General features: G+C 36.8%; 2 protein-coding genes across 2 annotated transcripts in view; one reads left to right on the top strand and one right to left on the bottom strand.

Moving 5' to 3' along the window:
- Positions 1–5,138, bottom strand: part of LOC110445871 (protein smg8-like) — a 67,254-nt gene extending 62,116 nt beyond the window's left edge. Inside the window, exons 1-2 of the mRNA XM_021490698.1 lie at positions 5,037–5,138; positions 954–1,074 (exon numbers count right to left, since the gene is read on the bottom strand). Of these exons, the coding sequence (XP_021346373.1) occupies positions 954–1,074; positions 5,037–5,137 (222 nt within the window). The 5' untranslated portion in view covers position 5,138. The remainder of the gene's footprint in view (positions 1–953; positions 1,075–5,036) is intronic.
- Positions 5,139–5,251: 113 nt separating this feature from the next.
- Positions 5,252–16,608, top strand: LOC110445870 (triosephosphate isomerase B-like). Its single transcript, XM_021490697.1, has 6 exons — positions 5,252–5,421; positions 12,015–12,138; positions 13,613–13,697; positions 14,576–14,708; positions 15,349–15,522; positions 15,892–16,608. The coding sequence occupies exons 1-6, from the start codon at positions 5,310–5,312 to the stop codon at positions 16,008–16,010; spliced, it is 747 nt and encodes a 248-aa protein (XP_021346372.1). The 5' UTR covers positions 5,252–5,309; the 3' UTR covers positions 16,011–16,608.
- Positions 16,609–17,299: the final 691 nt, after the last annotated feature.

Below are 17,299 nucleotides of genomic sequence, written 5' to 3'. Positions count from 1 at the left end.
AGGGGGGAGGGGGGGGGGGTAATGATAAATTAATGAATCAAAGATTATTGCTATACATATTTATGCAATTTTTTGGTATATTTTAACAAGAGTGCTGCAGGGTGGAACAATATAACGTCCCATGCCAATCTGACTCAAAATGCTTCTGATGTAAATTAAAATTGAAACTATGAACTAAGTGTCAGTCTTTGTATGAGGCACATATATACATACCAAGTTGCATAAACATCAAATGCTATATAAACAAGTCTGAGAAAGAGAATACAGGCGATTCCTGTTAATTTACTTAAATTGAAAATGATAGCTTTCATCTTTGTATATGTTATATAACGGATTTTACTCAAATTCAAACAAAGCCTATATCCTTGCACATAGTGTTTGTTTTTACAGAATTTCATTGAAATTATTAAAATAGACAGATACAAAATGAAAACAGACAGAATTATAGATGGACAGTCGGGTGATTACGATAGGGCACACGCATCCTCTGAATGCAGGGATCTGATTAATAAAGCTAATAAATTAAAAGGCAGACATATTTTCAGCCATACTTAATAAATATGTTTGCAGTTACTCACATTTGTTCTAGTGGGAATGTAGGTAGGAGTTATTTCAGAAATCCCCATATTTCTATGTAAAAACCCTAAAGTGTCACTCATTTTATCCCAAATTCCCCAAAAAATCTTCTGAGTGGGTCATCAGGAAACTGCAGACATATGGATGTGATTTGACTAAATAATTGCATAAAATAATTCAAAGTGTGATTGTCTGGTCCCTAAAATACAAAAATGTCTTGCAAAATACATGTGTAAGTAATTTAAATACAGTACTGTACCTAGCTTTTATAACACAATTTGCAGAGTAAATTCTTGTTTACATGTACATGATACGAAGATTAACATTATACTACAAAACCATTCAAAATGTATTCACGTTTAAAGTTTGACACAAACCTTGAAGACATCTTTCTCTAACAGTGGGTTGAGTATGGAGGCTTTGGAGGCAAACCCGCTGAGCTCACTCTTCCCTACGATAGAGATCACCACCACTTTCTTGTCCTTGTTTGGGATAGTACTGTCAAGCAAAGGGAGATAATCTCATCACATTACATCCATTTACACTTGTTTACAATCTGAAAAAATGGCCATTGCCCAACTAACTGATTGAGTGGAGAGGGACTATTTGAAACTATTGTTTGCCTGTGTCACCTATTAGGACTGTTTTTTTATACGTTCTTGTTTGACAGAATAATAAATTACCATTCTATTTGTAAGCATTTTTTTTCAACAATGTTTGGTCTTTAATTTTACCTGGACAGTCAGTTTGCAATCATTTCTTATACTCTACAATGACAACTACAACATTTTTCAATTCTATCAATGTTGTAAAACACCTAGTGGACACATTTTCTGTTAGGAACCTTTACATCAGGGATGTAAGAAAAAGTTCAAGTCACTTGGCGGGGCAAGCAGACACCAAAAACCCACAGGCCTCAGTTGAATTTTCTACTTGCCCCACATTTTCATGCACTTTTGATCATTAAATGTGTTTTATCATTTTGTTTAAGTATGTTTAAGGAGAAATGAAATAGTTGATAGAATGTACATATTGTAAAATGTTGTTTTTTCTCTTTGAATTACCAGCAACAAACGCTAACCTGAACATGAACACATTTCTGCACATACCTGTCACTACATACACAGTGTCACAAACACAATTTGCTGACATTTTACATAATCCTTGATGAGATTACACAAACCTTCCTTCATGAGATTACACAAACCTCATTAATATTACACAAACCTTTCATGTAATGTTTGGGTCAGTGATAAGACTGAAGATGAAAGCTATAATGATAGTAAATGGTGTGGTAGATATGACATCATGATACAAAACAGACGCCATTGTGTGATTCTCATTAACAGCATCAGAATGATCCCATAACATGGAGTGTAAGCATGCAATGTCTGCCACCCAACGCCCAACAGTTTTCGAGCATTTCAAATCTTCATGGAATCATAAAACAAGGAAACAAGACATCACAATTGTGAACATGGTGCAAAACAGATTTTACTTACAACTGATGCAGGCTAAAATTAAATCAGCTGCTTGCACGTGGCAATTCAGTCAATGATTTGCACATGCCTGTATCTGAAAACTGATTGTCCCCGGGCGTCGGGCAAGTGGATTTTTACACCCCTGAATTATATGCAGGTAAAATTCATTCTTCAACAGATGTGATCTCGGTTTCATAACTTTCGTAAGTTGTTCATTTACGTTGGTTTATATCGACATAAGCACTCATGTCCAACTTACTGAAGCTTGAAGATTCACTAAATTCAACATCTCAAAATGTTGTGCGACATAATATCGGGGCATGTTCGATCAGGACTTTCCTTATTCCACTTGTGTCGCTCATGATCAGTACGCCGTGAGTCTGTATATTCAGGACCATTCATTGGCGAAGATTTTCTGCTGCATAGATGTTGGAACTAGGGGCAAAATCTGTATTTTTGTGGGAATTGCGGAATGGCACATCCAAAATAATTAACTGGTATATCCCCCCCCCCCCCGCCCCCCTATTTAATTCAAGGCAGCTGCATGAGTGTGTATGTAAAAACTCCGGTACCAGAACATCTGGACTGGGTCGATCGCCAATGACCAGGTAGCTCAATTAGTAGAGCTTCTTTTAAGAATTTGGATGGTCCCGGGTTCAAATTTTGGCCCGCCCAAGCATTATTCTCCCCTGTTGTAATGGTGCCATGGGTTCCGGGGCAGCGACCTGGGGAAGGAAGGGAGGGATGAGGCAGTGTTGGACTGGGTTGGTCGGACAAGGTTGTTAGATTGGTGAAGGGTCTGGAGTTTGGAGTGTCCTGGGTTCGAGTCCTGGTCTGGCTGTGCCATTGTCTCCTGTTACAGTGGTGCCTGTGACTAGCTCTTGTTTCAAGTACTGGGCAAATGCTCTGCAAGGGGATATGTATCCGAACCTTGGTTGTAAATAGTGTTGTCTTTAGCCGATAAGAGGCGAATTGAAGCCTTATAAAAGGAGAGAGGAATGTAGCGGAACTGGACTAGGTCGTCCGCTGACGACCAGGTAGGAAAGTTCAATTGGAAGAGAGTTTGTCTAAGAGTTTGGAGGGAGGGTCCCGTGTTGGAATCCCGGTCTGGCCTAGCTGCGATAACATAGCTTTCTTACATTGAAAAAAGATCTGCATCATTCTAAGAGTGGCTAGCTGAGATGCTATAAAAAAAAAAAAACTCTGGACAAAAAATCAAATACTGAAATGAACAAAGGGCAATAACTTTTGAAAAATTGTTGAATCAAAATTCTTGTAAGGGAGACACAACTTCATATCATGATTATAATGTATACCAAGTCTCAAAGAGATCGGTCGAAAAATGTAGGAGGAGATTGCCGGACAAACAAAAGTTTATGGCGGATGGACGGACAGCCCCATACCATAATACTTCCGTCAAATTTGACGGGCGTATAAAAATCGAAACGACCACCATGGCAGATCACGCATGATGTTATCTCGGCTATCCTTTCTATATATGGCCTGCATGGCCAAATAAAGTATTACTATTGATGACGCCATGTTTACTACAATTTCTATATTGGGTCATGACACCCATACGGGCCATATATAGACGTCTGACCTATATCGGAAGAGAGACGAACTTTCCAACATGGCGGTCCATTCAGATTTTGATTGTGCTTGCTGCGTAAACTTGATAATTAAACAACAATTGAGGCAGTGTTTAACTTCAAGTTATATAGAAAATCAACAGAAATAGTTAATACTATGCCTATTTATGGATGTGGAACAATTTGCTGTCAATTAATTCTAAAATCGCCCCGGTGTGATTCCCACTGGGCTTGCTCCATTACAAGGCATGGGAATACTTGGCCGGGGACAGAGGTGGCTGTGTATTGATTAATAACTATAAGAGTGAAGCTCTTTAATGGTAACACATGCGTGCGTAAACAAAGTTGCTTCCCCTTGCTACACATTTCCCTTGATTTTTTTCATCCAGAAGTAGCAGTCCAGTGGGGAAACCTGAAGTGTATCCTTGAAGCAAAGACAATTATGTTTCATTTGTGCTATAGGAAGCAGAATATAAAAGCAAACGTAACTATTGTTATATTTCCATATTTTCAGATTTTGATAAAAACTAATATACATTCTGAGTGAAAAAAGTCCATCACATAAAATGTGATACTAACATGCATGAATCTTCGTTCAGATATTTTCTGAAGATCATTTTTGTCATCAATCAGGTTCTGTTAATATTTCTACCGGGAGATATCTTCTCAAAGTGCAGGCATTAAAACCAATGCCGGGTCTATGTGTACATTTATTTGTTCATCGTCTAAAATTTCATCAGCTATATAACTTCACATCATAAAAGAAACAATTGATAATGCATTAAATTCATGTTGAAATCAACAATGATTTTTCAGGCCACTTACACGAGTTTAATGCCATATTTCAACATTGTTTTACTGTTTTACACCGCATGCCGATTTATAAATTGTTACACGCAGAAATTGTTTTATTTTATTTGGCACCCTTACCTGTCAAACCTCGTTGACTGTAACAAAATTTTAAATTCAACCTGTGTTGTATGGTTATTGCTCGACTTGTCGACTTTAAATAAAGCTCATCTTATCTCATTCTGAAATCAGTATTATCTCACTCTGATCGAATCAGTAAATATCAGAGATCAACAAAAGCAACGCTCCTTTTAGGCTTTGCCTTTTCATATTATTACTAGGTCTTTTAATCGGTTAAAAGCTCATTAGAGCTTATGTTTTGTAGTTTGTAACTATGCCGAATTTAAATAAAACTTTCATAATCTCATGTCTGGCCGTGCATTTTGTATTTTTCCTCTCCTGTTTTATTACACGTCGTTTTTGGAATATCTTCCCCTTTTCAGAATCAGACATGATCGTATATATACAGATAACAAATGCATGCAACAACGAAAATATATCAAATATCAAACACGACTAAAAATGCAGCTTTGCTTACTGTGGATCCAAAACTAAGGGGAACGACAACACTCCTAAGGGCGCAGCCATTATTTTGCTTGGGAATCCCGAGGTAATCCGAAGTACATTTTCACTTTGCATGTAATACTGAGAAGAGTCCCGAGATTTTCCGAAACTCTAAAAACCTTTGTCGATGTACCTGAAACGTTTGTGACAAGGTTGTAAAATGAGCTTCTAGAATACAGAGATCTGATCGACCTTGTCAAGATCAAGGTCAAGACCAAGGTCACTTTGCCGGTACGAGACACTCAAAATGGGAGACCGAAAATTCTTTGTCGGAGGAAACTGGAAGATGAATGGCCTGAAGGCCGATATTGATGTCATTGCTGGTTTTATGAATGCAGGCAGTTTAAGTGAAAATACTGGTAAGTTTCTGATGTTAACTGTCTTTCGATGCAGACGATGGTGAAACGATGTGGACGTGCTAACGTGCATGTGCATAGGTAATACACGTCTAAATAATAATATTTATTCGGTAAAAGCAAGATACAGGTACAAATATCACATATGATCACAGATTTCAATTGCATAATAATCACAGATTTATCACAGTATTTAGATTATCACATCAAAGTTAATATCACAAATTGTGGAGCACTATAAATACAATGTATCTGTTTGACTAAGCTTTAACCTAGGATATCCCATGAAAGCTGGGTGGCAGCTTATTTCCAATGGGGTCCTCTAGTATAGATCTTAATTACTTAGATAACAAAAGGTCCTAAGGATTTGACCTTATAATATGAATATAAGATGGTATAATTTCTCGTAATAATATATATATGAATAGAATAAGTTGTAATTGGTCAAATATGATGATGATATATTATTTCATCAAAATAAGATGTTATTTTATTTGACGGTATAAGATGGAGTTGTCATTAGCAAATATGATTTCCTTCTGATAATATATATATGTGGGGCTATGCATGATGTTGTTTCCACTTGTAATATTAAAATATCAGTTATATGTATCACTGTACATATCATAATGCAAGATGATGTCATTCTTGCAGATATTAAGTAACAATATAAGATATACATTTATACTGTGGTACTTGTGTGTAGAACAGACAACAGGTGGTTGGGCAATCCCTACCAACCTATTATCTGTCTAACAAATTATAGCAATTTGGGGTATAATACATATATAAAAATGACTTTTAATAAAATAAAGACTGAGGATGATGGTAATAAAATCTTCCATAACATTTATAAAAAGTACATATTATATTGGTACTTTAGTTAAAACTTTGGTAATACATCATATATTTTTAGAAGAAGTTTAGAGTCACCCACTGGGATAGAATAAAAATTACCTTTAGAAGACAAATTCTTGCTCAAAATCATTTTTTGCCAAAACTTGTAAGTACTTTTTTATCTCGCTTTTGAATTTCATCTTGTGATCGACAGATTTTATTGAATGTGGTAAGTTAAACCAATCTTTGATAGCATTATAGAAAAAAGATGATGATTCCACACCTTTTATATAAGGAATGTTGAAATTCAGATCACTGTTCCTGGTAAAGTGTTTTTTCTCTGTTCTAGTAAAATTTTCTTTCATATAGGATGGACAATGTTATGTTGAATATTAAAGACATGACCGTAGTAATTTATTTCTTGTCATTTTCTTAGAGACTACCATAACCTGATTACAAAACGGCAATCAGAACCATGTTATCTTCAAAATTGGATTTTTAAGAATTTTTTGTAATCATGAAATTTCACAATTGTTTTTTAGCATTTTCCTGAAAACAATCAAAAAAGCGTACAATGTCAATAACATGGTATATATGGAAGAATTTGTTTTCTCTTTTTTTTTACCACAATTTCAGAACCAATCTATTCTATTGTAAAATGAAAGATTTTCATGCCAAATATCAACCCTCACTCCGGAGATGATGCTAAAATGTTACTTCTCAAAGAGTTACCTCCCCTTACAAAACACAATGTATGACATTAATAATCTCATTTAATTATATATATTGATGCACCAGTCTCAGTGGTAATTACACTTCTTCTTTCTTATCGTTCGCCTTTACACTTTAATACCAGTCTCCTCAACAAATCTGGTGGTCTTCTGTGCTGAGGGCATCCACTGGTCCATATAACTTTTCTTTGAGTGGTGTTGGTGAATGACATATCTTATCTCTCATGATCATGATCAGTGCCTGATGGATCTTGCATGACTGTAACAGGTGTGCAGTATCCTGCTCTGCTTCTCCACAAGGACACATTGGAGATGAAACAACTCTCATGACTTTGTATAGATGTTGATTGAGTCTGTTGTGTCCTGTCGGAAGATGGTAGTTTGGTCAGATCTTGTTGGAGGTAACTGTCTTGTTGCTGATGGGTGTTGAACAGAGATTTGATGATAGCTACATCTCTGTGTAGCAGACTGGATTTTCCTCCTGTTATTGTTCAGCACCATTCTTTGCTAATTTATGGGCTTGTTCATTACCCCAAACTCCACAGTGAGAAGGAATCCACTGTAGAACTGTTGTCAGACTTTTGATGGTGTATAAAGCTTGTTCAAGTTGAGGTAGCTTGTCGTTTGTCAAAGCTTGTAGCACAGAGAGGGCATCAGTCAGGAATACTACTTGAGTTGTGTTATCAACTTTGTTTTTGATGGAGTGTGCAGCATGAATAAGGGCTTCTTCTTCAGCTTTGTAGTTTGAACAATGTAGGCCTGTTGGTAACTTGGTATTGCTTCTGATTGTTGATCTCCGTTGGGGTACTTAATGTATATACCTGCCCCTCCTTTTGTTGTGGCATTTGCTTACCAAGGAGTCTGAAGGGTACTTGTCTTCAAGCGTACTCATTGTAATTACACATGATCTGATATGTTTTAGTCAGATAAATCATTAAAATAATATTTAAAAACAAAAAATTGTATTTGTACATGGTGTATGATCTGACAAGTTTTACTTATTTAAGAAATTAAAATGATATTGAAAAACAAAAGCAGTGTTTGTAAACTCAAGTCAAGACTGGGTGACAGTAACTTAATTTAAAAGTTTAATCATTCAGAAACAAGTAAATAGTACTGAAATTTATACAAATATACATCATTTAATGTTTAAAATATATACAGAAAACAAAAAGAACAGATACCTTTACACGATAGGTAAACAACCTTTAATGCAATATCCTTCTTGCGAGTTTTGTCTGGTACAGGTGGGATTTGTTTATGTTTTCGAGGCGAGGTGTCCGCCATATTGGATTTACCGTTATACTACCCCTTGGGATTTCAACAGCATTTTTCATACCAAGAACGGTTTTGACAGATTGGCATATACATATATTTATTTTAAGGGATAATTACTGAACATTTGTATATAATTTTGATGGATGTACTCGGTTTTATAAGGAAATTGTCGCTTCCGCTCCTTACGTTTCTGCCATGATATTTGTAATATAGACTGTAGTAAAGTGACGAGGGATATTGAAGATAAAATTCCTACCATGTATCCATTTCTATAACATGGACAAGCACGATGGAATCTCTCTTCTTCCGATGGTATAAAAGTGTGACGAAATTTTGGTGCGGGTGGAAATTCAATTGGAGTTATCTCCCCTTAGCTTTGGCATAGCTACCAATTGAGCTACCTGGTCGCCGACGTTCGACCAAGTCTAGTTCAGCTACAAACAGGTTGGGCACAACAGATCATATGGGTAATCATCCTGTATTTGGGTAACATTTACCCATTTTATTACTGAAATGTGGAATAAAGTAATAAAAAACACACAAAGTTGTTTTAAAAACTTGGAGCAAAAAAGGACATTAGTTTGATCCTTTGATGTACATCAAAAGAATCTCATGATAGCGGAAAGGTAAAAATTGAATATCTTTGAAGTGGGGTATTGCTCCTCTGTAATCTTCAAAGAAAAGGTATCAACTTGGCGATTGGTCCGGTTTCTTAACCTGAAACCAATCAAATAGCTACCTTTGTGCCTTCAGTCTTGCTATTACATATTCTAAGGGTGCAGAGAGCAAAAGTGAGCATAACACCTGGAGTATGGAGGATGTGCAGCTACCATAACACCTGGAGTATCGAGGATGTGCAGCTACCAAAACACCTGAAGTATGGAGGATGTGCAACTACCATAACACCTGGAGGATGGGGGATGTGCAGCTACCATAACACCTGGAGTATCTAGGATGTGCAGCTACCATAACACCTGGAGTATCTAGGATGTGCAGCTACCATAACACCTGGAGTATGGAGGATGGGCAGCTACCATAACACCTGGAGCATTGAGGATGTGCAGCTCCAAAAACACCTGGAGTATGGAGGATGTGCAGCTACCATAACACCTGCAGTATTGAGGATGTGCAGCTACCAAAACACCTGGAGTATGGAGGATGTACAGCTACCATAACACCTGGAGTATGGAGGATGTACAGCTACCATAACACCTGGAGTATGGAGGATGTGCAGCTACCAAAACGCCTGGAGTATGGAGGATGTGCAGCTACCATAACCCCTGGAGTATTGAGGATGTGCAGCTACCAAAACACCTGGAGTATGGTGGATGTGCAGCTACCAAAACACCTGGAGTATGGTGGATGTGCAGCTACCAAAACACCTGGAGTATGGTGGATGTGCAGCTACCAAAACACCTGGAGTATGGAGGATGTGCAGCTACCAAAACGCCTGGAGTATGGAGGATGTGCAGCTACCAAAACGCCTGGAGTATGGAGGATGTGCAGCTACCAAAACACCTGGAGTGTCGAGGATGTGTAGCTACCATAACACCTGGAGTATCGAGGATGTGCAGCCACCATAACACCTGGAGTATCGAGGATGTGCAGCTACCAAAACACCTGAAGTATGGAGGATGTGCAACTACCATAACACCTGGAGGATGGGGGATGTGCAGCTACCATAACACCTGGAGTGTGGAGGATGTGCAGCTACCATAACACCTGGAGAATGGAGGATGTGCAGCTACCAAAACACCTGGAGTATGGAGGATGTGCAACCACCAAAACCAATTTCAGATATGATTGTAAGATCTGAATGTACTCATGGTCATAAAAACAATTGGTTTGATTTCTGAACACCTTACCTCAAAATAACGTCATTTAAAGTGTACCCTGAATGAAAATAATAATAAATTATTCTAATGCCACGCTACCACAATTGGAACACGGTCAGAAAATGGTAGCACTTTAAAGTTCATGTGTGTATTTTGTTCATTTGTGTATTTTCTTCTGGTGGTATAACAACGGAGATATTTATCAGATTTTCCACCAAATACTTTTGTTTTCAGCAATATGCAAGTGCAATGACTTCAAATTAAATATGTCACAAAACCAGAAAAAAATGTATACATGTCAACAAAATTTCTGTTGATTTTGAAGAGTTAATTATAAGCATGTTTAAATGTTACATACTTTTAATGTATCGAATATATGGGGTGGGGGTTATTTTCTTCATACCTTTTTTAAACATTTTTTATTCATAATTACTATTTTTTTGGAACAAAGTCACAGGAGGCAGATAGATATGAATAATGAAACCATAAACAACTTCCTCTGATCGCATAAAAAATAGCATGCACACATCGTCCACACATGGTGCGCACAACTGTGCGATTTGACAATCGTTCGCCCGGTTGTGCAATTGGGTACAATTTGTAGATCAATATTACGGAATGAAAAAAAAATGGAAAGCTTGTATGCAATAATGAAAACTATGTATTACAGTAATTTCTCATCAGAATAATAAAGATTATGTACAGTTTTACAATGCGTGTAACACAGCATTACAGTGACCGTAAGACTCAAGAATGGGTTTGACTCCAAGGTAACAGAACAGGTAAATAACAATTTGATGAGTGACTAGAGATTTACCTGGCATGTACCTGACATATATAGAGCTGATATATGCGATACCGTATGACCGTACTGAAAACACAACTGTAATTTCACATGTGTCGATTAAGGTTGTTTAAAAAATACCAAAAACACAATTTCTAAATTTAAGAAAGTATAGACATAAAGATAAGTTCATATATATGTAAAAATCAAGGATATATGTTTAAACACGAAACTGTATATATTGTAAAGGCATTTATCAATTAACACCAACCACAATTGTTATGGCACAACTTTCGTCCATCGTGCACACAAATGTGCACAAGCAATGATCATCCAACTTTTTATCGTTAACACACCGTGCACACACAGCTCATCGTGTTACGTTGTGCGATCCCAAAGCTGTATTTAGACAACTGCATGCTAAAGTTGACGGAGTACTTTAAGTTTGTTTAAATAATTTTGATTTTAGCACACTTCCTAGGTCAAAGAAATAACAGCATTTATTTTTGAGGACACTAATGATCCACTAGCCCAAAGTTGAATTCTACCAGCCCGCCAAATACAAAATGTTTAAGCTGACAACATGATCACACAGTCTTTATCTCATTAACAGATGAATATGTTTTCCTTCAAAAAAATAAAAGTAATTTTATATTATTATTTGATAACTGAATGGCTGGGGGGGGGGAAAAGAATGATTTACAACAAAGAGGGCCGTTTTGGTGGTTAGTATTGACTTTCAATGCTATTAAATATTCACACATAACACACATGTGAAAGGCAATAGAACATCTTGCATCATCGATACGGCGTGAATGACTCCATCTTTTCTGATAGAAATTGCAGTGAAATTACCTGGAATTTATAGGTTTAAAATTGTGATTGGTTACGGTACCCTAATGATGATAGAATTGAACTGTAGCATTTTTGTTTGCTAAGCCCCGGGCTAGTAAGCCTCTAAATTTCACTAGCCTAAGCTGAAAATCCGGTAGCCCCAGGCGTCCGGCTAGTGGATTTTTACATTCCTGATTGGACCTCTTGTCCTCTAACATCAGGGATGATTAAATCATATTCTGTTTCCATTTTGGCAGAAGATGCAATATTTTACTAATGTAAGTTATTTTGTTTCAGATGTTGTAGTATCTCCACCAGCTATCTACCTGGAGTACACACGGGAAAAGTTGAATCCCAACATTGGTGTTGCTGCACAAAACTGTTATAAAGAGGGCAAGGGAGCTTTTACTGGTGATATCAGGTCAGTTAGCTCCAGAACAATGATAAGATTATACCTCTATTTTACACGTATATCAGTGGACATTTTCTCCCGCGTCCAATTTGAGGCCTAATCATTCCTTAAGGGAAATAGTCGGCTTTCCCTCTTTATTATGTTAGAAATTATCAAAAATAATTATATTATACCAGGTCGTTTTTATCTCACGTGGCCCAAAGGACCAAGTGAGCTTATGCTCTGGTGCTGCGTCTGTCGGCCGTCCATCTGCCGTCGTCCGGCGTCAATATTTTACTTTAAACAACTTCTTCTTAATAACCAAAATGCCTAGGGTGATGATATTTATCCAGTAGCATGCTGGGATGAAGGGCCACCAAGTTTGTTCAAATGAATGACCTCCACTTATATTCAAGGTCACAGGGGTCAATTTTCTAAAACACCTTTAAACAACTTCTTCTGAATAACCAAAAGGCCCAGGATGTGTATATATTTGGCCAGTAGCATGCTATGATAAAGGGCTACCAAGTTTGTTCAAATGAATGACCTTGAGTTATTTTCAAGGTCACAGGGATCAAATATGTTTAAAATCTTTAAACAGCTTATTCTGAATAACCAAAATTCGCAGGATAATGATATCTGGCCTGTAACATTATGGGATGAAGGGCTACCAAGTCTGTTCAAATGAATGACCTTGACATTTATTTAAGATCACAGGCATCAAATATGTTCAATTTTTTTTAAACGTCTTCTCCTCAATAACCAAAAGGCCTATGATGATGATATTAGGCCAGTATCATGCTTAGATGAAGGGCTACAAAGTTTTTTTAAATAAATGACCCTCACTCATTTTCAAGGTCACAGGGGTCAAATATGTCCAAAACCTTTAAACAACTTCTACTCAATAACCAAGAGGCCTTGGATGATGGTATTTGGCCAGTAGCATGCTGAGTTAAAGGGCAACCAAGTTTGTTCAAATGAATGACCTTTGCTCATATTCAAGGTCACAGGGATCAAATATGTTTAAATCTTTAAATGACTCGTTCTGAATATTCAAAGGGTAATGACATTTGGCCAGAAGCATGCTGGGATGGAAGGCTATAAACTCTGTTCAACTTAATTTCCTTGTTCGACTTTCAAGGTCACAGGCGTCAGATGTTTAAATTATTTAATAGATTATAATGAATCGAACACAGATATTTTGCCTGTAGCTGTATATTAGTCCACTTTTAAGATTACGAGTGTGAGATTAATACCAGGTGAGCGATTCAGGCCCATTGTTTTTCATTACCAGACTTAAATAGTTAAACCAAAGGTAAAATAAAGTTTTATACAAAAATAGTTTTGATAACGCATCTATTTGCAGTGAAATTCTGTCAACTTTCAAAAGATATCTTTGTATGTAAATCATGTATTATGACTAAGTACCTTACATAAAAAAAAAAAGATAAAAAGTTTGGTGCATTGGGCTGTGTTTACTTTAGACACCGTCCTTCTTTTCCAGCCCCGAAATGATAAAGGACTGCGGATGTAATTGGGTAATCCTCGGCCACTCTGAAAGGAGAAATGTGTTTGGTGAAAATGATCAGGTAGGTCTGCACATCATTCTTAGTTAATCATTTAAAAGTTGTTTATTTCTGTCCCCAGAAGTTTTTTCTATTGATTTATGTGGAGACAAGTTGCCTGTTTCTATGAACAGAAAATCTTGTTCATTCCTTGTTTAGCTATACCAATTTTGTGATTTAGGTCTTAAGACACTATATTTCGACAAACACAAATATTGTTTGTATGATATCTCTCTATATATATAAATGTTTAAATTTGGAAAAAAGTATCTGTTGCATACAAGAATCATTGTCCAGTTTTGGAATGAGTCTTGTGAATATTGCATGACAAAAATAGAAACTAGGGCATTAAATCGTCATTTTTTTGTCTCGCTGCCACAAAGAAGCAGAAGCGAGACTAAGGTGTTGCTTTTTTGGCGACGGCATCAACATTAATTTTTAGTATTTAAGTTAGTTGCTCTGAAAGTATAAGTGCTAGACCAACCAAACTTGACATGTGTGTTGATGGTAAAAGCGGCACACAGGCGTGACATATCAATCTGATTGGCTTGTTACTAATTTACAATTTAAAATCCTAACTTATATAAAACAATCACTGTACTTTTATCAAAATTTGCATTAACACTTCGGGGTCAATCACCAGCGACAGGAGCTCAATTGGCTCGAATGTCTGTCTAGGGTTCAGAGGTCTTGGGTTCAATAGTTGGACTGGCCATGTATTTTTCCTCTCCTGTTACAAATCTATAAACAGACTTCCTTAAATAGCTGTGATATTATAGGAAAAAAAATCTGTAGGGTAATGATCAAAGTGTGGATTGTCATATATCACAATTAGGACTTATATAAGACCAGTCCATAGTGCTGTACACATGTATACAGTCTGTCATTGCTTCATGTTGTAGCTGATCGGTGAGAAGACTAAGTACGCCCTCAGTCAAGGACTTGGTGTGATTGCCTGCATCGGGGAAAAGTTAGATGAAAGGGAGTCCAATAAAACGGAGGAAGTGGTGTTCAGACAGACAGAGGCTCTGATAGGTAGAATGACATAAAACAAGATTTTACTGTAATTCTTTTGTCCTAGTTCATGTTCATTTTACACTGTTTAGCCTGTATTAATATTTCTTTACTGCTTGGCCCTGTAGTTAGGTCATATTGATCGATGTCCATCAATTTTTATTGATATCACTTACTAGATATGAAAAATCTGGCCAAGCAGACTTAACAAAATAATTTCAGAATTTTCAATTAATGTAGATCTCCAATAAGATTCATCAGTTTGGAAATATGTGATATCAAAGTTTTACTTTCTACACAAACAATGTACGTATTAAACGTGTCGCAACGTTTCAAGACCGACTGGCCTTTGTCAAGCTATGACTCAAGACCGACTGGTCACTTTGTCAAGCTATGACTCAAGATCGACTGGTCACTTTGTCAAGCTATGACTCGAGACCGACTGGTCCCTTTGTCAAGCTACCATTATGGCTATGTGAGTCATAGCTTGACAAAGGGATCAGTCGGTCTTGAAACCTTGCGACACGTTTAGATTAATACGTACATTGTTTGTGTTAAAAGTAAAACTTTGATATAATATAGATCTGTATACACATTATATCCTACACTTTATTCTGCCGTTTCAGTACTTAATGACATGTATATAAAATAATTAACACAGGAAACATTAAAGATTGGGGTAAGGTGGTGTTAGCCTACGAGCCTGTGTGGGCCATCGGAACAGGTAAAACTGCCACACCTGATCAGGCCCAGGAGGTACATAAAGCACTAAGGAAATGGCTCGCTGGCAAGGTGTCAGATGCTGTGGCTCAGAGTGTTCGCATCATTTATGGAGGTGAGCTGATATAATTTTGTCACTTTTTCAACAGTTTTCTTTTCACTCCAAAACAGCAGGTAAATATTAGACCTGTGTAAGATTTGTATGTTTAAATAGATTGAGTCAAGGCTGAGTATTTTCTTCCCTGAAAGTACAAACAATGCATAAAAAGCAGCCTTACCATTTATTGTATGTCGATGATACGTTTACATAAAACCAGCCTTACCATTTATTGTATCTTGATGATACGTTTACCTGGAATCAAGTTTTATTGTTTCTAACCCAAAAATTCACTGAGTTTCTTCTTCATCATCATTAGTTAATGGTCTTTCTCTCTGACCTTTTTGGTTGTCATTTATTTGTATTATACACATCTGTGTTTTACAGGATCTGTCAATGCTGGGAATTGTCAGGAACTCGCCAAAAAAGAAGACATCGATGGATTTCTGGTTGGCGGTGCTTCTCTAAAACCTGACTTTGTGAAAATCATCAATGCCAAAGATTAACTGATCATCTACTCCTATTGATTAGGTGTAGGTCGTATAATGATGGAACAGGGCTAGGAATGGAGCTGTTGACTGGTAACAACAAGGGATCTGGATTAGCCTTGTCATGCTTTTGTTTTCCTCGCAGAAAAGTTGCTAAACCGAATGAGATTATCTTCATTTCAAGGAGACTGCAGAATAAAGGTTATTTTCACAACAGAATAAGTATGTCGCTTTCTTCCAGTGCTTTAGGGAATGATTGAACTTTATGCCTGAACCAGCAGGTTTATCTCTAGTTTGGTAAGACCACGTTGATAGTAGACAATCCTTCACGGTAAACAATTTGTCTCGTAGGTATAGAAACATCGGCATTTTTAAACTTTAACATTGCAATGTTTCGTTTAAAAGTTGTTTGTAGAAGTATATGTGTGTCACCTTGTTTTCAAAATTATGGTAGCTAAAAATTCCTTTTGGATGTAGATCCCCGCCCCCTTCTCAACGCTTGATGGCTAGTAGCCATTGTTACATTATATATTTTGTTTTATTATGTATCGCATTAAAACGTCATTTTATGTGTAAACAATTCAATGAACCAAAATAAAATTTCTTTGAAACTGTTTTCCCAGAGAATATATTTTGTTTGTTCTTGCTGTTAGGACATATGCATCTCAAACTAATGCTGGTTTTTGGCTATGTTTTATAAACTGTTCCAAATATTATTAGGAGTTATTTAGTCCCCCACCTGTTCCCAGAGAGGGGGGGGGGGGACTTTATAAAGGTATTCCCTTCATCCATCTGTCTGAATTCCACCTATCTGAATAGTTTGTGCGGGTCATATCTTCTACACTATTTCACCTGGAGTAACCAAGTACATCTTGTGATGGCGGATTGTCAATAACAAAAAGGTAGGTCACTGTGACCTATGGTTTAACCTTTGACCTCAATATTTGAAAATGTTTGTCCAGTGCATATCTTTTAAACTATTTCCCCTGGAGTAACCAGATTTGGTATGCAAGTTCATCCTCGGATGGTCGAGTGTCGTGTACAAAAAATAGGTTGCCTTGAACTATGTTTGACCTCGACTTTTGACCTTATTCATGTTTTTTTAAAGTCTAAAGCATCTCTTCTGTCCTTTTTCACCTGGAGTAACCAGATTTGTAAACTAACAAGAAGAGAATACCAAAGTGTCAACATAACCCTAAGTCAAACTCAGAATGGAAAAAAACCTAACTCAAACTCAGAATGGATAAAACCATAACTCAAACTCAGAATGGATAAAACCCTAACTCAAACTCAGAATGGATAAAACC

The sequence above is a fragment of the Mizuhopecten yessoensis genome, unplaced genomic scaffold, assembly GCF_002113885.1.
Source record: "Mizuhopecten yessoensis strain PY_sf001 unplaced genomic scaffold, ASM211388v2 scaffold2399, whole genome shotgun sequence".
Lineage (NCBI taxonomy): Eukaryota > Metazoa > Mollusca > Bivalvia > Pectinida > Pectinidae > Mizuhopecten > Mizuhopecten yessoensis.
The sequence above is the reverse complement of the archived record's forward strand: the minus strand, read 5'-3'. Positions and strand labels throughout refer to the sequence as shown.

Excerpts from the sequence above, each read along its gene's own strand:
- LOC110445870 (XM_021490697.1), top strand. The coding sequence starts at position 5,310 with ATGGGAGACCGAAAATTCTTTGTCGGAGGAAACTGGAAGATGAATGGC. Across the intron at positions 5,422-12,014 it reads CAGTTTAAGTGAAAATACTG|ATGTTGTAGTATCTCCACCA; the intron begins GTAAGTTTCTGA and ends ATTTTGTTTCAG. Across the intron at positions 14,709-15,348 it reads ACAGACAGAGGCTCTGATAG|GAAACATTAAAGATTGGGGT; the intron begins GTAGAATGACAT and ends TAATTAACACAG.